This window comes from Sus scrofa, chromosome 8 (genome assembly GCF_054392235.1).
Source record: "Sus scrofa isolate SSC_HxYL_T2T_F1_AM1 chromosome 8, Sscrofa_HxYL_maternal_Yorkshire_Landrace_v2.0, whole genome shotgun sequence".
Lineage (NCBI taxonomy): Eukaryota > Metazoa > Chordata > Mammalia > Artiodactyla > Suidae > Sus > Sus scrofa.
The window spans coordinates 85,819,416-85,845,046 of NC_139390.1; the positions used below are offsets into that span (position 1 = coordinate 85,819,416).

General features: G+C 36.6%; 1 protein-coding gene across 4 annotated transcripts in view; it reads left to right on the forward strand.

Annotated features, from left to right (window-relative positions):
- Positions 1–25,631, forward strand: part of IQCM (IQ motif containing M) — a 605,776-nt gene that overhangs the window by 510,965 nt on the left and 69,180 nt on the right. For all 4 annotated transcript variants that reach the window (XM_084972727.1, XM_084972730.1, XM_084972732.1 and 1 more), the window contains one exon: positions 22,372–22,533. In XM_084972727.1, coding sequence (XP_084828853.1) covers positions 22,372–22,533 — 162 coding nt within the window. The remainder of the gene's footprint in view (positions 1–22,371; positions 22,534–25,631) is intronic.

Here is a 25,631-nt window from a genome sequence, read left to right on the forward strand (position 1 = left end):
GCTGTATCAGTAGTTGCCAGTGCACAGCACTGTCTGCTAATTTTGTAACCTTAGCAGTTTGTAGGTCTCTAGATTGATTGATTTTTCTCCTCCCTATGGTTTACTTCTTTGCATGCCTGGCAATTTTTATTGGATGCCAGACAGTTTGAATTTTACCTTATTGGTATTTGAAAATTCTATTTCTTTAAATATTAATATACTTTCAATCTCTATGAAAACAATTTCTTTAAATCATAGCTAAAGTGATTCAATTTCCTTCTGCCATTCGCCACATTATTTTCTTTAATATAACAATGTATTTTGCCTTTATTACATGAGTAATAATATGTTTGTATTTACTCATTTTTCTTTTCTTTTTTTTTTCTCTTTTTGCTATTTCTTTGGGCCGCTCCCACGGCATATGGAGGTTCCCAGGCTAGGGGTCCAATCGGAGCTGCAGCCGCCGGACCATGCCAGAGCCACAGCAATGCAGGATCCGAGCCATGTCTGCAATCTACACCACAGCTCACGACAACGCCGGATCGTTAACCCACTGAGCAAGGGCAGGGACCGAACCCACAACCTCATGGTTCCTAGTCGGGTTCGTTAACCACTGTGCCATGACGGGAACTCCTCATTTGTTTTCTTATTAGGTACTACCTCATATCCCAACAGACCATCAGGTCCATGAAGGAAAGTGCCACTTTGCATAATTTTTACTCCTAGTATCTAGAAGTGTCTAGCACAGAATAGTTGCTTAATAAATAAATGAATTATTTTGCATTTCAGCTATGTTAATGCCATAGGTTAACATTTCGGTTTGGGGACCTAATATTTTGGCGACGTTTGAATTTTACTTCATAAATGTAAAATGCAAATCATCCTTAGGCTTCATAATCTGATTCTAAGTGGAGTTATCACAGATTATCCTCATTTTATTTTAAGAGAGTTTAGAAGTGTATTTTGCCCTGGATTTCTCTGATGAAGTTTTCTACTAAAATGAATGCTTCATGGAAATACATTTATATGTGCAATTTAGAAGAATGCATAAAGTCTTTTATTTAAATTTTTAACTGTCTGGCATCCAATAAAAATTTTATAACTGCAAAATTAATTAGTGCATAAGTATAAGTCCCATTATTTTATTCAACTAATTCCAGACATTATTAAAATTAAGGTCTTGGTGCTATGTAAATTTCTGTTTCAGCTTGCTATAGTAATTTCTCAAAATTACCCCATGCCTATTCTGTTTACTGTCCATTAAAATACATTTAACGTTTAAACACTTTTTCAAAAAGAAAATATTTCATTCCCATGTATTTTTATTATTTTTCAAATGCTTAAGTATTATTTATATTTGAGGCAACTAGCTCCTTGGAAGGGAACATATTTGAAAGGCCTAGCAACTTGCAGAATAGACTTGTGGTTGCCAAGGGGGAGGGGGAGGGAGTGGGTTGGCTGGGGAGCTTGAGGTTAATAGATGCAAACTCTTGCCTTTGGAATGGATTAGCAATGAGATCCTGCTGTGTAGCACTGGAAACTATGTCTAGTCAGTTATGATGGAGCATGATGATAATGTGCGAAAATAGAATATGTACATGTATGTGTAACTGGGTCACCATGCTGTACAGTAGAAAAAAAATAATACTGGGGAAATAACTATTAAAAAAATAAAAGCAAAAGATAAGATGTTAAAAAAAAAGAAAGGCCTAGCAATACTCAATTATTTCATGCGCCACTTAGCTTGACACAAAGAATCCATTGTGCTAAACTGCATAAGATTGAAATACTCTTTAAAGACAGTTTTTTTGTAAACACATCTCAGGGATTATAAGAGTCACCAAATAAGAGCATGAATGGCTTATCTCAAATTTTTCATGACAGCTAATAAAAGAAAAAAATCTTTTATTTTTAGTATTTTAATTCAATAACATAATAATTCTTTCCACAATATTACATGTTAGAAGATATAATAATTTTCAAATTTTTTAAGTCTTGGGTGATTTTCCTGAGTTTTAGATAAAATGATGTAAAAAATCTGGAGTGGAAAATGCACTCATGCCAACACTATGGAGGAATCAATAGAAAATATTCTTTAGTTTGGAACAGTGGTCTAAATCTCATGGAAATATACGGGACATATTTTTCTTTACCAGATCGGTACAAGATCATATGATAACTCAAACGAATGGACAACTGTATTCTCAGAAAAAAAAGATATTCCATTTTTATTTCCAAATGATGTTATAAGTAAAACATGTTGATACTACTTGAAACATAAACCTTCCTTTAAAAATCTGAAGCATGATCTCAGATTTTAGGGTAAATAATCAGAGAAGCAGCTGTCAGCCTGTTATGAAGGGGTGCAGAGAGTAACAATACATATGAACATTCTGAACTCAGTGAAAGTTTTTTGTTTACTACCCAGTGATAACAATTACCCTAAGCACAGGTAATATTTAACAGAACTATTGAATCAAGTCTTTGTAACTTATCATCTTGACCCCAAATTTAGGCTATATGTTTCTTATTTTCTTCTATTAACAATCATAATTTTAACTATGAGTTGTCTGGTTTAGTGTATTGATTTCAGTTCTTATTTTTGAAACTAGATACCTGGAGTATCAAGTGTATATGAACTATAAAGTGTGACAATGTATATTAGAAATAACTGCATACACATTCTATGTCCTCTGTTAAATAGTCTAAACTCAGGCATTTATATAATACACACACCTAAATAAGACATACACACAGTTACATGGGCCTTTGCAGTGGTACACATTTACCTTACCTTGACAGCTGTATTGACCCTGTAGCCACCATTCTCTGTCACATATCTGGATAATGCTATTTTTTTTTTTTTTGTCTTTTTAGGGCCACACCTGCAGGATATGGAGGTTTCCAGGCTAGGGGTTGAATCCCAGGCTAGGGGTTGTAGCCCCTGGTCTCCACCACAGCCATAGCAACATGGGATCAGAGCCATGTCTGTGACCTACACCACAGCTCATGGCAATGCCGGATCCTTAACCCACTGAGTAAGGCCAGGGATAGAATCTGCGTCCTCATGGATTCTGGTCAGGTTTGTTTCCACTGAGCCACGATGGGAATTCCAGGTAATGCTGATTTTTGAGCCAAGAAGAAGACTGTACTGAAGTGCAGAAAAGAAGTCCTCCTGAAATCCTGACCATGGGTTATGTCGTTCATAAGGAGGAGATGGTTGTCAACAGTACCTTTTGACTGTGCTTCAGGATTAAAGGTAGAAATGAACATTGTAGCTTTGATAAAATCACAGTGTATTGTACATCACATTATCAAGTTGTGCTTAGAAAGGATATTTCAATCCAAAAGGGAATAGAGATTGAGAGGAAAAGTGGTCTTTTGATAAAAGTTTTTAATTTTAATATAGTCAAATTCATCTATCTTTTCTCCTTTATACTGTTTTTAAAGATTATCTCAATGCATTTTCTCAACTACATTTTATTAACTTCTTTCCCCCTTCTCCTCAAGACAATACAATATGTTAGGCTCATATTTGTTATCAATTTAACTAATATCTGCTGTCAATTTGCCATGGAACACTAAAAACAATCTGTTTATTATTTCTGCCAATCCATTTTATCTTAGTCCCTGCTAATCTGTTTTTCTTTAATTTCCATTTAATTTTTTAAATAAAATCTTCTTTGAAGCCCCATTTAAATAGAGAGATAGCAGGGCTCTAATTTACTTTATCCTTTAAGCTTGTTATCCCATGAAAGAAATTAAATACAGCACAGTGGACCACATACACATGTATAAATTATGTAAGCCTATCTTTATTCCAGCAATTCATCTTGCTCTTTTGGAAAAAACCCAAAGGGAAATAACCAGAGTTGTCTTATATTTCCAAGAAACATTGTGCACAAAACGCTGGAATTTTGCTGCTTCCCCAATCTCAAATGTAGGAAATATATCATTAAACATCACTTTTCTTCTAAATACAGTTATTATATGACCTAATTGATAAATATTTACTTAGATCTAGAAAACCATGTAACATGATATATTTATATTATAGAAAAAGTGTGCTGTATATATTTGTAGAAAAAAATAACTCATTAGGAATCTTTTTCAAAATTCCATTAATTCATTTGGAGAATGGGATGAATATACCATAAATATATGTGTGTGTGATCTTTTCATTGGTAACCAAACCTCTAAATTGTTAGAGGCACCAATACATCTGGGTAAAATACTGTGTATGTTACTCAGTGAGAGTTTAGCTTTATCAGGAATTATTCTGCTGTGTTTGGGTCTTTTTTTAAGAATACTTTAAGAAATATAGGGTGAGCAATTCAAGATGGCAGTGTAGGAAGATCCTGAGCTTACCTTCTCCTATGGACACACTAAATCTACAACTACATACTAAGCAATTCCATCTTAAAAAGACCTTAAAACTAGCTAAAAATTTCCTTCCACAACAAAGGAAACAAGGGCACAGCCACAGCAAGATGAGTAGGAGAGAAAGAGATGACATGTCTCCAGAAACCCCACCCCTGGTGCAGCAAACCATGATCGAGAGGGATCTCACAAGTATGGGACTTCTCCCTAAGAATCTAGTATTCACACTCCACATCACATACCCTATACCTTGAGATGTATATCAGAGAGATAAGCTCCCGAGTTGTCTAGCTTTGAAAGCCAATGTGTCTTATATCTAGGAGACCAAAAGAACTGCAGGAAATGGAGACTTTGCTATTAAAGGGCTTATGCACAAACTCACTCACTCTGGGACTCAGAGCAAAAGCACCAGTTTTAAAAGTGCCAAGACCATATGTGGAGATCCATTTTCTAATCTTAAAGCATTTGCCAGAGAGGCAAGAGTCTATTGGATCTCTTTCCAAGGAAAGAGGCTCTGATGGGTGATGTTTTGTACTCCCCTTTTCTTTCTTTAGTGCCAGCAGGTCTACTCTTTTCCAGAGCCCTACTACAGCCCTACCAAAGCCAGTAGGCAGATTCACTCTGGCCTGGTGCTTCCCTACCACTGCCTTATCAAAACCAACAAGTTGGCTTACCCTGACCTGCCATACTCCCAGGCCCTGCCAAAGCTAATGGGTGTACACAGTCCACACAGGGGATGCCCCAGGAATACCTAGCTCTGGGCTCTATGGGACTTAAAAAATTGGAGAGACACTTTTTAGAAGACTACCACCCCAAGAGTACTGCACAAACAGCCAACTGAAATACCCTCCCTCCCTCTCCCAAGTCTTCATGGATCAATTCTTCAAGGCTTGGAGAGATAAATACTTCACCTAACACAGAGAACCAAAGAGAGCATCAGAAAAGAATAAGTTAAGAGAGGAATATGTTCCAAATGAAAGAGCAAGCTAAATTGGCAGGAAAAAAGTCCATAATGAAATGGACCTGAGTAACTTACCCAATAAAAAGTTAAAAGTAATGATCACAAAGATGCTTACCAATCTTGGGAGAAGAATGAATAAGCACAGAGATAACTTCAACCATGTACACAGAGGTAGAAAATATAAGTACCAAACAGAAGTCCCAGAGCTGAAGGATACAATAACTCAACTGAAAACTATGCTAGAGGGTTTTAACAGCAGAGTAATTGAAGATAGAAAATGATCATTGATCTGAAGGAAAGAGTAGTAGAGCTCATCCAAGCAGAACAGCAAAAAAAAAAAAAAAAAAAAAGAATTTTTAAGAAGTGATGATAGCCTAAGGGGCCTATGGGAAAAAATCAAAGAGAACAATTGCATTGTAGGGGTCCCAGAACGAAAAAAAGAAAAAGGGACAGAAATTTTATTTCAAGAAATAATATCTGAACACTTTCCTAATCTGGGAATGGAAATAGATATCCAGAACCAGGAAGCCCAAAGAATTCTGAGTAAGATGAACACAAAGAGATCCACATCAAGACACATCATAATTAAAATGTCAAAACTTAAAGAGAGGGTCTTAGAAACAGAAAGAGAAAAACAACTTGTTATGTACTAGGGGATGCACATAAGACTATCAGCAGTCTCTTTAGCAAAACTCTGTAGACCAGAAGGGAGTGGAATGATACAAAGTGCTAAAAGCAAAAAAAGTCCAACCAAGAAAATTTGCCAAGGTTATCATTCAGAATTGAAAGATGAAGAGTTTTCCAGACAAGTAAAAGTTAAAAAGTTGATTATAACAAAATGTAGTGTTGCTTTGTTTTATTCCAGGATGAAGTTGTGGGTGTGTTATTTCTGTAGAGTATGTTTTGGTATCTTAAGTCTGGCTTTATATAAAACTCCTGGATTACACCTTCTTTTAGAACTTTATAAGTATTTTTCTTTTTTTGTCGATAGCTGTTTTGGAAAAACTGAAGCCAGCCATTCCCACGTATTGGAAGTGATTTAGGTTCCTAATTGTTCCTTTTTATATCCTTATGTTTGTTAAGCTTGTCATGGTCTTTTTGATGTGTGAGTTTGTAGGCTACAGTTCCCACTTACTCAGTCAAACACTAATCTAGATGTTGCTCCAAAGGTATTTTGTAGATGTGATGGAGTACATAATCAGTTGATTTTGAGTAAGGGAGAGCATCTGTATTTGGGCAGGCCTGATACAGTCAGATGATAGGTCTTTAAAACAGAGCTGAGGCTTCCCTGAAGAAGAAGAGATGATGCCTGTGGATAGTAATCAGGCTTTTTCCAAGAACTTCAGCCTGCCTGTCCTGATAGCTTGCTCTGTTGACTTAGGACTTGCCTAACCACTCCCCACAATTGAATAATTTATTGTACAATAACTCTCTTAATATATCTCTACTTAGCGTTCTGGTTCTCTTGTTGAACACTGACTGATAAAGATTGTCTTAAAATGTAGGACTGGGCAGGTAAAAGGTAGAATTTTGAGGACCTTGATAGGAAAGGCCTAGATCACCTTCAGCAGTGTTAGTGGATGTCAATGGGTCTGCCAGTAAGACTTAAAAGGGAGTGGGGAACAATATAGGTAAATCCCAAATCACTTAAGCAAATACCCAAATCACAGACTGTTAGTAAATTGTGGATGCTAAAGGTGCTGCTTCTGAGGGCTCAGAAGTCAATGAACATGTCCTTAGCAACTAGCGGAAAGGAGATCTTTGTTCTATAGTGGCAGAAAGCTCAGAGGAATTGTGTCCTATGTAGGGAATAGAATTTTTAAGCTATGACCTTGAATTTTCAGCTGAGGAGATTTTTGAGCAAAGAGTTACAAGTGCAGCCTGGTTACTTCTTGCTGCTTACATAGTAAAATAAAATTGGATAAATTGAGGTAAGAACTGGTAAACAAAAAGGAACCAATATTAGATGATTTGGAAAGTATTCACAATATTCAGATTGTAAAAGATGATGAAGTTAACAGGTTATCAGGAAAACATGCTCTAGAGGCAAAGCTGAAAATGTGACTGGACAATCTTTTGCTAATAAAAGAGGAGCAAAGATGAAAAAACAGAATTCAGTCACGCAAAGGTTCTCTAAAGAACAAAAAATGTGACTCATAGAATCACAGCCATCTAAGCAGAAATCAAAGATGGGAATGATATTTTCCATGAAAGATGTGTGGAGAAGCCTCTTGTCTAATGGAGTGAATCTCTATGAAATACACGAGAGAACTGCAAGAGTCTTGAAAAATTTATAACAACGGAACATTGCTAGCTTGGACTAAAAGAGACAGAGATAGTATGGAATGAAAGAAGGCTACTCTGTACACCCCAAAATGTAGAGGCATGGAAGAGACTGGTAAAAATACTTAACTACAAATCCATGCTGCCTTTCTTGAACAAGGAAAGGTGATTGAGAGGGCAGAGCTGAAAACCACAAAGAGTTATTTCCAGCCCTGAACCTAAAGGAGTTTATCCAGCTGGATTTCGGAAACACTTTTTTTTTTTCTTTCCATTTTCTCTCTTTTGAATGAGGATGTCTTATCTGTTATGTTATGCCTGTCCACCTTTGTATTTCGGGAACAGACAACTTGTTCGGGAACAGACAACTTGTTCTTAAGTTTCAGAGGTCCATAAGTAGAGAGAAATTATTTCCTAAGAAATTATAATTATTATACTGACACCTTCACTCATAACCAAATGTAGATGATTTAGGGACTTTTGAGCTGAGGAGCTTTTGGGATTGGCTTGATGCTATCAGTGATAGAGACTTTTTAAGTTATTTCTGTCAAATATTCTTCAAATTTATTGGAAATTGTGGGAATTTTCATGTTTCATTAAAGATGTAAATGTATTTATATTTTTGCTAGATTAAAAATATTTCTTTGCAGTATCATGGGAGAGGAGGAGAGAAAAAATTGCTTTTGCTATACCATCTTTACCCAAGAATATTGTTAACATTTGTAAATAAATTGAGCCAGGAAATTGGACATTCATTAAATTAGTAATTCTTCCACTTATTAATTAGCTTGTACCCAACCGTGTTTCATAAACAATTCAGATTAATATTAACTTTTCTATAAGCAGTAAGCAGACTTTGAATTATAGACCTCTTTACTGGTATTGAGAAATCTAAATTGGCATGGTAAATGAATTTCAAAAGGCTGGAGAATGGTTTACTCTTAAAAGACAGCACTTATTGTTTAAAAAAATTAATACCAAATAATTTGCCAAGTGAATTCTACTTGGTATTTGCTATGCAGCGGGAAAATCCATCAGCAAAGATTCTGGGTTTTTTTTTTTTTTTTTTTTTTTGCTGTATGAAGTAGCGTGGTATTAGTTTTGCCTCTAGAATTTAGAGAAAATCCCAAGTACATAAAAGGAATGGTAAATCTTTGCATTTTTTGAGAATATTTTTTACACACAGGCTAATCTAATTGTTGAGTAAAAGTATTGAGCTAAGCCTGTTATAGTCAACTGTCAATTATTGTAGTTTTTTTGGCTAAGGAAGATAATACAGGACTGTAATACTTACAGTATTGAATTGTGTAATTAACTCCAAATTTCCTCCCACTATACCCTTTAAAACTCATATTACTAAGGAATAGCCTAAAGATTATTGAATTTCCCCCAACCTTTGAGGATATATATATACACATATAGGAAAATATATACATATAGGAAAATAACCAAAATGATGGCAATATGTGGCAAAAAAGACAAGGGGATCAGGTAATTCAGATTTAACAATTTAGAATAGTTATATTTAGTTGAAATTTTTATGCTTCCAACCTAAGAGGTAACTTTCTTTATTAAAATACTCTTTCAAACTAAGGGAAAGGAAATATCTTTTGAATTATGTATGGTGAGCCCAATAAAAACTGCCACCGTGCTCTTAAGTTTTAAGAATTTTTTATGCTATTCTATTTCTTTCCAAGGGAGAGCATTTTAACTAAGGTGAGAGGAGCATTTGTCTTTAGTCTGTCAGAAGAAAGTCATGTTAATGGATTTAATCTGGCTATCCTGAGGCTCAGACCTTCAGAGAAAAATGAAGGGCATATTTTTAAAATAGAGTACTTCAAATTAATCATAATATTCCAATCATTTCTGCGACAATGTTTGCATTACTTCCAGTGCACAGGCACACTCACACACAAACACACGCATATTGGCTTTTATTTTTTGCTTCCAGTTATTTGTGATTTAAAAGATTTTTGAATCATATTTGTTCTAGTATGTTTTGCAGTGTGTTATCTAGTATTCCAGCAATTTTTCTTATCTATAGAATGACTATTAATTTTTATATGATAAAATAATTTATCATCTGTACTTTACCCTCCTAAATTATAATAATTTTCAGATTGTCTTGAGTTTTTACGTACCTAATTGTTTTGCCTGAAAATGATGTGATATTTTTTCATAACTGGACACCTATCATTTAGGATATAATTTTAAAATTATTTTTCTTGACTTTTGCACTAGCTAGAACTTACAAGACACTAGATAGTAATAATGATGATGAACATTTTTCTCACTAATTTTAATAATAATGCTCTTATGTACTACTGATACTTGTTTTTAAGTAGTACCCTTCTCTTCCTAGTTTACTAGATAACTTTATGAAGAGGTTATTTTTTCTTAGTTTTATTAAATATTTTGTGACAACATTTGAGACAATTTAAATTTTATTTGACCTATTGCATTCCCAGCTTAAATATTTGTTCCTCATTATGTACTATTATTATAGTATGCTCTTGGCTTTTTCATATTATTATTTTATTTAACATTTTTAGATATAAAGTCATTTTAATTGTTTTTAATAACAAAGATGGTTTTTTTAAAAAACCAATTTATCATTCCATACTTCTTTAGCAGTTTATTATAAGTTTTAACATCCTTTTTTTTAATTAGGTTTTTAGGAAAAAAGAAAATGCTCCTCATAAGGAATCTTTATAATTATGTCAAAATTAACCAAAATTATTTGTGTTTTATGTAGCTACATGGCTTATTTATGTATAGTAACATGTTCTGTGTTTTTGTCTAAATTCCCATGAAGACAAAAAAAGGGAAAAGTCTTACCTTGCTTTATCTGATGCTTGAAAATGTATTTAATTTGCTTATAAGTCTAAAAGACAAAAACATCAACATAGAAATAGAAATAAATATTAGCATATTTCTTTATGAACTTCCTACTTATTCCCTTGAAGAAATAAACCTCTTAAAATAACTGTACATTGATTATTGAACAATCAAGTGGTTTCAATCCCGTCATTTTCTATTTTGTAGTAGAAATTTGATATGTATGTATTCATGACACAATATTCCCACAGTTAACCTTCGAATTACATGATAGGGAACATTCTGGTGAAAGGTACAATATGTGTGTGTCTTCATGAAATGAGGGGATATGAAAGTAGTAATATTTGCTGTTTTAACAACTTTAAAATTAATATTGCTATACTTCAACAAATTTTTAATTAATTCATGACATCTTAGAGTCTTTACCCTGAATCAAGTGTTAATGAACATTTTTGCTCTTCAAGTTAAACAGTGTTGGTATTTAATTGTAATACAGGAGATCAGTGTTCTTTGCATTTATTTTTAACAATTATATCATTCAGTGGCATATTGTTTAACTGCTTTCTTAACCATTTTGCCCTTTGGTTTTGATTTTTAATGTTTTGCTCTTTCATCAGTGATCTTTAAGATCTCATATTTCAGCTTAAGATAAATTAAATGTAAGAAAGTTTCATTAATTTAGGAATGGGGATGCTTTAGATTCCCTTTCCCTTTTTCAAGACATATGTAATTTTTTATATTGATAAATGGGTATTCTTTTAAATTTACTAATGAATAGAGAAAGCTTAGATTAAAATGGCATGACAAAAAAGCATGGCATTCATCTAATTCAAATCAAAGAAAATGAATGCAACATAAAGTGCTCTAACATAGTGACAAGATATTAAAGGGACCACATTTAGAAATTGGTCATTTACACTGGATTATAGATTATTTGACCACCAATTTGAACTCACATTAGATAGCCCCATGCTGGAAACCTCATTTGACTGGTCAGTGGTCCATGAGAAATAAATTAATAAATATTTATTAATAATAAATATAAATATTTATTAAGTATTTTAGTAAATATTCACAATGGAAAGAAATCTCCATGATGTCACCCTTGTTTTTAGCCTCTGTGAATTTTGTGTTCATGTGAAGACGATAAAGTGTATTTTTACCTGGGTGATAAATTTGGTTACATAATAGTACACTGGGAAAAGGGAAAGGATTAGGCTATTTCTACCCATACTAATAAATAGTTCTTAATAATTGACTTCAATAATGAGGTCTTCTTTTCTGGCTTAATAACCGCAGGTCACTAGTAAAGCTTTGTTAGCTTTAACTAATTGTCCCTGATACACTTAGGACTGGTCATGAACTTAACAATTTACATATGAGCTCTTTTTAAGTAATGAGTCTATGCTGACAGGCCCCTTAGGAAGAGATTGACACTTTCAAAAACCCTAGCAACTCAAGTTTCTCATCATTCAATATAAAGTACATTTCCTTTGTGTAGTGTGTACACAACTGAGACTGTGTTGCTCATGGTTTTTGGGGCATGGATATTTTAGTTAAAATATCCTTTAATAATGATTTTTAGAAAGGAACAATTGTGATAAAAGATGCTTTTTTATCATTTCTATTGATAATATAAAGCTGACAACTTTGTTTTCTAATTCTAAATTTTAAATACATGATTTTTATTTTTAAAAATAGCTGCTTCATTATTTTTAATAGTAAATATTTTCCATTTTTATTTGATCTAAGAATGATCTGCCATCAAGTGTGTTATTAACTACTTATACTCTATTGTATTTTCTTGGGGGTTGTAGGAGAATAACAATCATGCATATGAGGTGTGAGTTGGAAAATTTTAGAGTAACAATTATTCCTTATACATTTTTGTGTTTTGAAAATTTCCTGCCATGAACACATAATGCTTTTAAAACCATGAAAAAAGTTTAAAATAACCATGGAACCCAAATATTTGCCAAGCAAAAATAAGTCAGTATGATTTCATTTATAATGTTTTTTTTTAAATCACTGTGATTGTTGAACTAATGTCTGGGAACCACTGCCTTAAATAATCAAATTTAGACCCTGTAGGAGAGCAATGAACATTTAATAGTAGAGTGCCCTGTGTTGGGGAAGAAGGGAAGGGTATCCTTGGGGCCTCTGAACACTTACCACCTACTCTGAATACTAAGCAAAATATCCTCACTTACCTCAGAGGCAGGGGGAACTAGAAGTGGCCACAGATGTACCACTGCAGGGTTTTATTCTGACTTGCATCCTAAGCAAACTAAGAGGGTTATAATCAGTTGATCAGTGGTTTTGACCTGAGGGATTGTCAATACCTTCTACAAAATAAGTTCTTACAGAGAAGACTCACAGCAGAAAACTGCCTCGAAAGAGCTGCGAGCTGCTGCTTTTGTGAGAGAAACCATAATGCTGATTTAGCAGATTGTGTGGGGACAGTTGAAGGATTTAGAATGATTGCAAGACTTTAAAGGGAGAGACCACCAGGTGACCAGAAACCTGTGAGGTCCTAACAATTCCACTGATACCAGGAACAATGTGTTTAATATGATGTGGCATCCTGGTTGAAAGGACAGGATTTGGAGTGAGACTAAAACTAGATCCTGGCTTTACCATTTACTAACTGGGAGGCCATGAAAATGCTCTGTTAACCCCTCTGTGCTTCTGTTGTATCTTGCGCTATACATGGGTATGACAATACTGAACTCATAGGATTGTCAGTAAGTCAAACATACATGATTTTAGGATTAAGTTAGGTAATGCTGGAGTCCTCTTGTGGCTTAGCAGGTTAAGGATCCAGCATGGTCAATACAGTGGCTTGAGTCACTGCTGTGGTGCAGGGTCCATCCCTGGCCCAGCAACTTCCACATACTGCAGGTGTGGCTAGAAAAAATATTAGCTAACATATATAACTTCCTTAACACATTGCCTACTATATACTAAGCTCCCAATGAATACTCCAAATTATTGTTGTATTTATTTGTTAATTAAAAAGCCTTTTTTGACACTTTGTAAGTGTCAAGCACAGGGCTAGATACTAGGAGATTTAGTGGACCTTGCCTGCCTGTGACTGATAGTCTTGTGAGAGAGACATCTTAAATAATAGAAGAAATAATATAATAATAATATAAATAATATAATAAATACTATAACTAAATTTCAGTAATCATAATGGTGGAAAAGTATATCATCTCAGAGCCATAACTCTGAGATGATATAATTTGGAGGCTTGATCTAGTTTGATGAGAGTCACAGGAGACTTTGAGAAGAGATGTGCAGGTGGTACAGAAGTTGATGAGGCAATGGGGGACATACCAAGTAGACAGAACATCTTATGCAAAGTTTCTGAAATAGGAGGATACAAGGTTTATTTATGAAACTGGAAGAAAGCCAAGGTTGCTAGAGTAGAAATGGAGGAGGAAGCAGGGGCCAGAATGTTCAAAATCACCATAGCCAAGCAATGCATACAACCTAAATGTCCATTGACAGATGAATAAATTAAGAAGATGTGGTACATATACACAGCCATATAAAGGAACAAAAGAGTGCCTAAATGTCTCTAAAACTGAGCTACATCTTACAATCAAGAGTATACCAAGGTTAGGTTTCCAGTCCTTTATTGGCATATAAACTAATGGTGTCATCAACATCTGTAATGTCCCAGATTCAGCAGCATTTGCTGCTTATTGTCATTGCTATAATAGTAACAAGGAAGATGTCGACTAAAAAAATATGCACAGCCCACAAGTTGATTTTTTATTGTGTGAACAAAATTGTGGACCTAAGCCTGGGAGGCAGCCTCTCAAGTAACCCAGAGAAAACTGCTCTGAGGAGGTGAGGAGGGAGCCAGGCTAGAGGAGTTTTCCAACCAAGGGCAGATAGTTGGAACAAAAGATTGCTGTTAATAAAAAAAAAAAAAAAAAAAAAAAAAAAAGCAACTAGGTATCTCAAGTTAAGGGATTTAGTGCTTTTCTATGTATATGGAAGATGCAAGGGTCTGGGCTCACTGAAATCATTCCTTTGATCTGCACCTCAGCTATCTGGGGCCAGTATCCTGTGCTTTCACATCATGAGGGTTCACCACTGGAGTGGCTGCAGTCAGATGGCTGCTGGATGGTATTCTTTGTTTCCTTCCTGAGGTCCCTCAGGGCTCACCAGTGACAAAGGTGGCTGCAATTGCTGATGATTATAAAGTCCTTTGTTTACTGATAGGGCAGGCGATATTTTATGTCTTAAAGACCACCACAGCATCAGTTGTAGCCCACGAATACCAATTAACCCAAAACTTCTGATCAGTATCCAGTAGGAACCACTGACCCTTAGAATATCCAAAATCATATAGGAATAACCAGAAAGGGCAATGACTTCAGGATGACTGTTCAGCTTTCCCTCACCCATCCAGAGGGCAAGCAAAATGGGGAAGGAGACAGGAAACTGCCATTATTACCTACATAGGATAGAGTCTGTACCACCATCTGTTAGATGGAGAGCATAATAATAACAGTAATAACACTTAACAAAATAGTGCCAGCAAAAAACTAGGTGTTCTTCTAAAGACAGCACTCTAATGTAAACAGTTTTGCCATGATACTGAGCTGGAGAAAAGTTAGTTAACTTGCTTCAGGTCGTACAACTCATAAATGGCAGATCCAGGTTCATGCCCAAGCAGTGGTCAGCTCTAGAGCTTCTGCCTTGAGCACAAGAGCTACTTTTTTTTTTTTTTTTTTTTTTTTTTTTTTTTTTTTTTTTAGGGCCACACCTGTTGCATATGGAAGTTCCCAGGCCAGGGGTGGAATTGGAGCTGCAGCTGCCAGCCTACACCACAGCCACAGCAACCCCCTATCAGAGCTGCATCTGTGACCTACACCAAAGCTTGGGACAACACTGGATCCTTAACCCACTGAGTGAGGCCAGGGATTAAGCCTGCATTCTCATGGACACTATATCGGATTCTTAACCTGCTTCACTGCCATTGGAACTCCTACTTCTAATGCAGATAATCTAGGAAAAATAGAGAGTTATAGAAATTTTGTGTTGGCTTTTGCCCCAAACCAGACCTCAACACATCCATCTAAGATCTTCAGAGTTTTACAATGTAAATGGCTCGAGGAAGAAGGAATAAGGAAGAACTCTTAATCTTTTAAGTTCTGAAAACAGTATTACTACATCTAAATCCAATGTGGCAATATTGACTTATCAGTATATTAAAAGGAAGGTCCTCTGTAAATAACAAGTTATCAATATCAGCAAGTGAAGTTTCTATCTTGAGATGACATATGTAATCAAACAAAAAGTAGAGGGCATGTGTTTACAAGCTATATGTTTTCTAAACTGGAAAGTGCTTCTTTGTAGTCTTTGATATGATGAAGGAAGGTACAGTTATTCCAAAATCATTATGCCTTTTTATATATAAGCTCCAAGGCTCCACTTGTATTACCTTATGGAAAATGGTGACATTAACAAGCCTCTTGAGCTAAAAACCTTCAATGTGTGTCTGATGCTACAGCTATCGTGATAGCACGTTAGCCTGGCAAGTTCAACTTTCCACAGACTTTGTGTATTTCTTCATAGTCTTCAATCGGGATAAGCCAGGAAGAGCTGGTGGCAGTTCTGCATTCACCAGTGCTTAGATTTTAGTGTAGGCATTTCATTTTGCCCCCAGTAGGAACATTTACCATGATGGAAAATTAAATGCTTTATTCAGACTAGTAAGTATAACCTTATTAAATAATCTAAACTCTTGTTTAGATTATTACTAAACCACTTGTTTAAGCTAAATGAATTTTATAAATCTTGGGGAAGAGAGAAACTGTAAGTGCAATTTGGACCCTTACACTAAATAGGCTGCTATTTAAAAATCTATTATTGCTAGATAATGATAGATTTCAAAGAGAAAAAACTCTCATCTATTGTGTTTCCTTATTTTGTATGTGATGGAAAATTTCGGAATTGTATTTAATTTCGCCTGTGGTTTTTCGTGATGTTGCATCCTTAGCCTCCTTCACAGCTCGAAGACCCCTCTGCTGCCTGAGGAGCTCCCCTGCTCAGCTTTTTGAGCAAGTAGGACCTGAGTTAGAAAGTAAAGCAAGGTTTACTCTTTGGCACTGATTTGTAATAGTCTTGGCTTCCTTTCTTGTGTTGATAGATGAGAAAGAATTTAGAGTTAGATACATGAAATACATCTAATATCTGTTCATATATTCTGAGCACATATGAAGACGTCTGCTTTTTTTCATTAGAAGGGAATAATTTTGAATTTCTCCTCTTAAAAAGAGGCATAAAACACCCTAAATGTTTACAATAAAAAGTGCGGTAACTTATTATGTCCTAATTCTCTCATAGTTTTGTTGTTGTTGTTTGTTTAAGAGCCAGTGGCTTTATCAGCTGTGTTGGATAAGAGCAGTATGGATGTTCGTACTTTTTATTTTAATACTTTCCATTACTTTTCTTTTTTTAAAAAATTTGTTATTCTTATTTCTGCCAACACACTTTTTTTCCCCCACTGTACAGCATGGGGATCCAGTTACACATACATGTATACATAATTTTTTCTCCCATTATTGTGCTGCATTGTAAGTATCTAGACATAGTTCTCAGTGCCACACAGCAGAATCTCATTGCTAATCCATTCCAAAGGCAATAATTTGCATCCTTTACCCCAAGCTCCCCAACCACCCCAGTCCCTCCCCCTCCCCCTGGGCAACCACAAGTCTATTCTCCAAGGCCATGATTTTCTTTTCTGTGGGAAGGTTCATTTGTGCTGTATATTAGGTTCCAGATATAAGTTATATCATATGGTATTTGTCTTTATCTTTCTGACTTACTTCACTCAGTATGAGAGTCTCTAGTTCCATCCATGTTGCTACAAATGGCATTATTTTGTTCTTTTTTATGGCTGAGTAGTATTTCATTGTGTATATATTACTACACCTTCCTAATCCAGTTGTCTCTCCATGGACATTTGGGTTGTATCCATGTCTTGGCTGTTGTGAATACAGCTGCAATGAACATGCAGGTTCGTGTGTCTTTTTTAAGTAGAGTTTTCTCTGGATATATGCCCAAGAGTGGGACTGATGGATCATATGGTAGTTCTATGTATAGTTTTCTAAGGTACCTCCATAGTGTTTGTACCAGCTTACATTCCCACCAACAGTGCAAGAGGGTTCCCTTTTCTCTACACCCCCTCCAGCACTTGTTATTTGTAGACTTATTAATGATGGCCATTCTGACTGGTGTGAGGTGGTATCTAGTGGTAATTTTGATTTGCATTTCTTTAATAATCAGTGATGTTGAGCATTTTTTCTTGTTAGCCTTATGGGGGTTCCCTTTAATTGACACTTTGCTTTTCTCTTGCTGCCTTTAGAATCCTCTTTTTCATTAACTTTTGCCATTTTTATCATAATATGTCTTGGTAGGGTCTATTTGGGTTTAACTTGAAGAAAATATATTTGAAGAAATTATCTTAAACTCAGGATCCTTTAGATTTGGCAAGTTTCCAGTGATAATTTCTTCAAATATATTTTCTTTTTTTCTTTTTTTTTTTTTTTTTTTGTCTTTTTGCTATTTCTTGGGCCGCTCCTGCGGCATATGGAGGTTCCCAGGCTAGGGGTCCAATCGGAGCTGCAGCCACTGGCCTACACCAGAGCCACAGCAACACTGGATCCGAGCCGCGTCTGCAACCTACACCACAGCTCACAGCAACGCCGGATCCTTAACCCACTGAGCAAGGGCAGGGACCGAACCCGCAACCTCATGGTTCCTAGTCGGATTCGTTAACCACTGCGCCACGACGGGAACTCCTTCAAATGTATTTTCAATTCTGTTTTCTTTTTCTTCTCCTTCTGGAATTCCTATGATGCGTAGATTGGCCCATTTTATTTTATCTCATAGGTCTCTTATATTGCTCTCATGTTTTTTCATTTTGTTTTCTATTTGCTTTCCTGATTTGTTGATTCCCATTATTCTATCTTCCACATCACTAATTTGTTCCTCTGCATTATTCATTCTGGTTTTTACTGTCCTTAACTCAGTTTGTATCTCTGCAAATGAATTTTCTAGTTTTTCTTGGGTCCTCGTTATGTTTTCTAGTTCCTTTCTGAGAGAATCTGTGTTACTGTTCATATCTTAATTCTTTCAGACTTTTCACTATCTCCCTTTTGAACTCCAAGTCTGTCAGACTGCAGAGGTCTGTTTAATTGTTGACTGCTTTAGGTGAGTTCTCCTGTTGCTGTAACTGAGAATGGTTTCTGTGCTTCTTCATCTTGCTTGTGTTTTTCTTTTTCGTGGTGGAGGTGCACTCCCTGTGGTGGGTAGGGTTTGCCCTTGTGCTGCTGCAGAGTGCTTCCAGAGGGCTGGTGGTGTTGGTCAGCCTGCTTTGAGGAAGCTGTGCCTTTCGCGAGGGTGAGCGGGGCTAGCCGGGTCACTCTGCAGCAAAGGGCACTTCCCAAGGGCAGGCGGGGCTATCCAGGATGCTCTGAGGCAGGTGAGCACTTCCGGAGGACAGGCGGTGCTGGCTGGCTTTCTCTGCGGGAGTGGAGTGCTTTCAGAGGGTGGGCAGGGCTAGCCGGGTTACTCTGAGGCAAAGGAGCACTTCCCGAGGGCGGGCAGGACTGGCAGGTGCACACCAAAGTGGAGATGCACTTTCCGTGACCAGGCAGGGCTTGCCCTGGCGCTCCCGGGCTGCAGAGCTCTTCCTGAGGGCGGGTTGTGCTGTCTGGCTTGTTCCGCAGGAGTGAAGTGCTTCTCGAGGATGGGTGGGGCTAGCTGGGTCAATCCAAGGCAAAGGAGCACTTCCCAAGGGCTGGTGGTTCCTGCGGGCTTGCTCTGCAGGAATGGAATGCTTCCTGTGTGCAGGGAGGCGGGGCCGGGGAAAGCAGCATTGGTGGTTGGCTTCCCTCCGGTGGTGGGGCCAGTCCGACGGGTTGGCAGGCTGCTTCTGGCCAGGCCTGGGTTGGGTTGGGGAGAGGGGGATGCGCTGGGAAGCTCTGCTTTCTGCTTGCTGGCGGGCAAGCACGCACACTGGGGCACAAGGTGTATTCTATGGCGCCCGCCCCTCCTCCCCTCCCTTCCCCAACACTGGCACCTTGTCTGTCCTGCGGGTCCAGACCTTCTCCCTGGTTCCCTGTGTTGCGGCTTTCCACTCCCTCCACCCCCATGTACCGCTTCCTAGTCCCTTAGGCTGTCTTCACATCGCAAACCCCAGCCTGCTCCCAGGGACTAACCTCTGGAGCCTAGGTATTGGTGCCCAGTCCCCACCCGAGCGTCTCAGTCTTTGGTGTCTGTGCCAGTGGTTCAGATGATCTGTGTGGCTGTCACTCTGCTTTTCAGTTCTCAGACCTGCTGCTGCTGCGCTTTTCTCCATGTCTGGAGATCCCTCTGGCTAGACTGATCTTTCCGTCAGGTGACTTCCCAGGGTGTGGGTTCTCTTTCTCCTTCACAGTTCCCTCTTGGGAGTGCCAGTCTGGTCCTGATTCCACTTCTCTCTCTCCTCTTTTCTCTTGTTTTACCCAGTTTATGTCAAGAGATTCTTGCCATTTTTGGAGGTTTAAATTCTTCTGCCAGCATTCAGTTGCTGTTCTGTGTGAGTCGTTTTTCGTGTAGATGTGTTTTTTTGTTGTGTTTGTGGGAGAGGGCCAGCACGTTCCCCCTACTCTTCCACCATCTTGCCTCCTCCCATCTCGTAGTTTTTATTATTGAAGTAATACTGGATAGAAACTCATAACCGACTCATGTAGTACTAATAGACATGAGGCTATACATTTTATGTATCTTTTATATTACTTAATCCTAACAATAACCCTATGAGGTCAGTATTATCACTGGGAGATAAATTGAATTTGTCTAATATTTCAGAGCTTGTTAGTGGGTTCAAGAATTAGAGCCCAGGTTTGTTTGTGTCAATAAGGGTATAATTAGAAAATAAAACTACACTGTAATTTGAGCAGAAAAAGTTTAATATAAATAGTTATTAACTATGATTGCAGTTAGAGTAACTATGATTGGCTGCTAAGGGGAAAAAGAACCCTAAAGAATTGATGGAGTTCCCATCATGGCTCAGTGGTTAACGAATCCGACTAGGAGCCATGAGGTTGCGGGTCCGGTCCCTGGCTTTGCTCAGTGGGTTAAGGATCCGGCGTTTCCATAAGCTGTGGTGTAGGTTGCAGATGTGGCTCAGATCCTGTGGCTCTGGTGTAGGCTGGCGGCTACAGCTCAGATTAGACCCCTAGCCTGGGAGTCTCCATATGCCGAGGGAGCAGCCCTAGAGATATAGGGAGGGGTGATGCTCACCCTAGGTCAGAGGCAGAGCACTTAACACATTTTAAGGACCACCCCTGATTCCCTCCCTTCCTCCTGGCTTCTGAATCTTCTTGGAGAGGACATAGCTGTGACCCGGTGGGTGACAGAAACATTCACTGAAGTAGGATACTAGTGGAACTCACTGAAAAGCTACTTTCTAGTGTTCTGGGGAAACTGCCTATAAGGAGGTGTTTCAATGTGGAACCCATTGGAACCCATTCAAGGGAAGGTGGTTCCTCATGGAACTTGCTATCAAACTTCCAGCGTGTATGTGGGGGCTTCCCTAAGGTGCCAGGCAACATGGCCCAGAAGGTGACCTGTATTGTCGGTCACTATGTACTGTAGGCAGCATCAGAGAAGAGCCCCCAGAAACAGGAAGAGCCCCTTTATCCTTGTTCCCTATATTAACCTCTATGGAGGATGCTTAAAATTTTGCCTTATGGCAAGGGAGAGATGTTGTAGTCTCACAGTAGGAAAATGAAGGGTGGGATTAGAAAAAGGCAATAAATTGCTATCTGGCACACTACACACCACCGAATCTACTCTGCTAATCATTTAATCATTGTGTCACATTGTCTTATACTTTACCGCAAAGTATGGTATTTAACAAAATAAATGGAAAGAAAGGAAGGAAGGTAGGTAGTAGGATGGAAAAGAAAGACAATGTAAATTCTGACATATCAGAATCTCTCTTTGTTTTGGAATGTTTCTAGGAAGGGTCACTTGAAGTTAATTGCTCAGGAGACTGCCTTATTGAATTTTAGGACTTTGACTTATCAACCAAAAACTGAAAACACAAATTGGAGGCCCAAGGACCATAACTGAAAAATTTTCCCTCTAAAATCCAAATTAGTTTTTATTTCCATCTTCCTCATCTGCTAGTTAATGCAGGTCATGTTCACCTGACAAGCATTTGTTTACTAATAAGAGCTTCTCCTCAGATAATACAAATCCTAATTTTCACCATTTATAGACTGCAAGGTACAGGCAAATTACTTCATTTTTTTGTGCCCCAAATTCCTCGTGCAAAATGGAGATAATAACAGTATCTACCTTACAGATATGTTATGAAATTTAAATGTATTAATGTTCTTAAGCACTTGGAACACTTTCTTGCATATCGTAAGTGCTTATAAATGTTTGTAAATATATTATTACATTTTCTTTAAGATTATAGCCTAAGACTGTTTATTCTATCAGTAGCTCCAGTATATGGAACTCTACATGTACTCAACACCTTTGTCATATAATTCTGATTTCATTGTTTAATGGCCATTAAAAATATACGATTATGTTATGGAATGTACAATGTGAATGCTGTCAGTTGATTATCTTACTTTTTTCTATAGCTATTAAGAACACTGCTTTACACTGATAGCATTTGAAGAGTAAGCAAAGCCCTTATTCCTTAATTTTTGCTAGGAATTATCTGAATAGTAGGATTTTTGGTGAAATATTTTTGGCTAAAGAAAACTGCGTTGTCACTATAACCATTAGCACTTAAATTATTCAATAGTTTTTAATTTGCATTCCCTTAAACACATTAGAAGTTTTGTAAAAATGTCTAAAAATAAAAAAATTATGTTCTTTCCCTCTTTTTTTTTCTTTTATAGAAGACCATCAAAAACACTCTAATATTATCACCAAGTCCAAAGCAATTGAAATGCTGTTTACACTTTACCCTCCTCAAGGTGCCCATGTGCAGAATAATATGTGGCTCAGGTCAACTTGGCTAAAACCCATAGTCAACGGGGAAGAAGGCTATAAATATATAGGTAAGATGTTGAACCTTATTACTTCCTGTAATGATAAGGAAGAAATGACCTTGCACTTTCTATGACTCTTACCCATCACTCAGATAATGTGGAATGATACATAGGCCCTATGGGATAGTCACTTTAGTTCTTAAGTATTATGCTTGCAATTTTAAAAATGGCTCTTTTGTACTTTGGTGACTCCAGGATAGTAGAAACATACTGTGTTTATCCATTCAGCTGATGATTGACATTTGGGTTGTTTGTTGTTATTTTTGAAAGTGATACCACAAGGAAAGGTGCTATGAACATTTATGTATAGGTCTGTGTATAGACATATGTTTGCATTTCTCTGAACTAAACTGTTTTCCAAAGTTATTATACCATTTCATCTCCCCCATCAGCAGAAACATGAAGTTGCATTTGTTCCATAGCTGTATCAATACTCAGTGTAATCAGTTTTTTCTATTTTAGCCATTCTAGTAGTTAACCTACTCATTGGGATTCCATTGCAGTTTTAGTTTGCATTTCTCTAGTAGATAATGATATACAGCATATTTTCATGTATTTGTAATTTGTGTATCTTTGGTGAAATGTCTCTTTAAATTTGGGGCCATTTATATATATATATATATATATATATATATATAGTTATTAAGTGGTGAGAGTCTTTTAGATATTCTGAATATAAGTCATTTAACATATATATATGCTTTGCAATATTTTCTCCAACTCTGTGGCTTGTCTTTTCTTTCTTTTAATAATACTTCTGAAGAGCAGAAATTTTAAATTCTGATGAAGTCCAGTTTACTGCTATATTCTTTTATAACTCATACCTTTATTGTCATATCCAAGAAATATTAGTTAGACCTCTAGTCACAAAATTTTCTTCTAGAAATTCTATAGTTTTAGGTTTCATATTTCAATGTATGATTTATTTTGAGTTATATTCTACACATGGCTAAAGGTACAGGTTGAGTAATTTCTTTTTTTTAACATATTGATATTCAAATGTGCTAGCACTATTTGTTGAAAAGACTATCCTTCTATGAATTAACTTTGTATTTTGGAGAATCAAACAGCCAAAGAAAATACATAGATAGAAATAAGCACATAAAAATATGACCAATATTATTAGCCATTAGGAAAATACAAATAAAATCCATAATGTCACTTCACTATTCATCTATTATAATTACTAAAATAAAGTTTAAAAATCAGACAATATTGAGTCTGGTAAGAATGTGTAATAACTGGAAAACTCATATATCACTGGTGGAAATGCTAAATCCCACATAGCCAATTTCTAAAGACTTTACTACCTTCTTATAAATTAATATACTCTAATCATAAAACCTAGACATCCTACTCCTAGGTATTTACCCAAGAGGAATGAAAATATTTGTTTATACAAAAACCTATGTTGGAATGTATATAGCAACTTTAATCATAATTGACAAGAGCTGGAACAACTTTGGCTAAGTTTCAAAAGAAGTATTTTGGGGGAGTTCCTGTTGTGGCTCAGTGGGTTAAGGACCCTTTGTTGTCTCTGTGAGGATGCGGGTTCCATCCCCGGCCTGGCTCAGTGGGTTAAGGATCCAGCATTGCCTCAAGCTGTGGCATAGATTGCAGATATGACTCAGATCTGGTGTTGCCATGGCTGTGGCGTAGGCCCCATCTGCAGCTCTGGTTTGACCCCTAGCCTGGGAACTTTCATGTGTGGCCATAAAGAGGAAAAAAAAGAATTCTTTTTTTTCTGAGGTCAGACAGAAAAACAGAATACAAGATTATAATTCCATTTATATGAAAGTTGAGAAGCTGCAAACAAAATAGGCCTGTGATAGAGTCAGATCCGTGGTTACCTGGGATGGAGTTGGGGAATAGAAATGAAATATGATGGATGACAATTTGGGGGGTTATGGAAATGTTTATTAACTTGATTGTGGTGATGGGTTATGGTTCCATGGATGTAAACATAAGTCAAAATTCATCAAATTATATATTTTAAATATGTGTAGTTTTTCATTTACACTTACATAAAAATAGAGTTGAAAATACAAATTTAAAGAACCAAGACAGTGAAAAATGCAGAATGTTGCCTTTGGGATGTCAGCAATGGGATCATTCTGTGTAGCACTGGGAACTCTGTCTAGTCACTTATGATGGAACACATTTGAGAAAAAAGAATATGTATATGTATGTGTAAGTGGGTCACCATGCTGTAGAGAAAAAAAAAATACATGTGTATATAAATAAATGATAAAAAAAGGAATTTGTATTTTGGTAATATTTTTGAAGAATGACTTCTCCTGTAAGTTTTAAAATTGTCATATTAGAACTTATCTACAGAGAGTCACAAATTTAATGCAGTCTCATTCGGCTTGTGTATATAAAGGTGTCTTTAACTGCTCAGTTCTATTAGTCTGGAAGAAGAATATGGAAAGAAAGAGGGAAAAATTATAAAAAAAAAAGAAAGTTAAAGGCTTTTGGTTCTATAAGATTAATCAAGACTTGGATTGCAATTAATTTTCTCTATGCAATTCCCCCCCAAAAGTTAACATACCATTCTAAAAAATTTGTGTTCATTCTTTAGACCCCATTTGTGAATATTTGCTTCAAATAAAACAAAGAGGAAGGAAATACGTAAGTGGCCTTATAAGTTAAGGACTCCATCTTCTGAGGTTTTATACTTCCTTTCCTCTTTTTAGTAAGTGACCAGGGCCTTGCATCTTTTTGAATTACAGTTGTTATTAAATTAGTTGACAGAGTTTACAGCACTTGCCTTGAAAAAGATTAGTCTGTTACAGACGTGCTTTCTGATGCTCAGTAGCTCCTTGACTGTAAACATGTTAGGAAAGATAGCTCTGGGAATTTATTATGTGGTGCAACATTAATACTCCACAATGTTTATTGATTTCACTTTGTGGATTTAGAGATGTATCATCAGCAAGAACTGAAGAGTAGTTAATAGAGTTACTGAATGCTCTATGAATGGCATAGGTTGCTAACAAATTGTGTAGTATTATTACTCTAAAAATACATACTCTAAAAATACTTGCTATATTCATATTTTAGATCCTAGAATTCTTAACTGCTTCCAAGTAACTGGAATGCTGCAC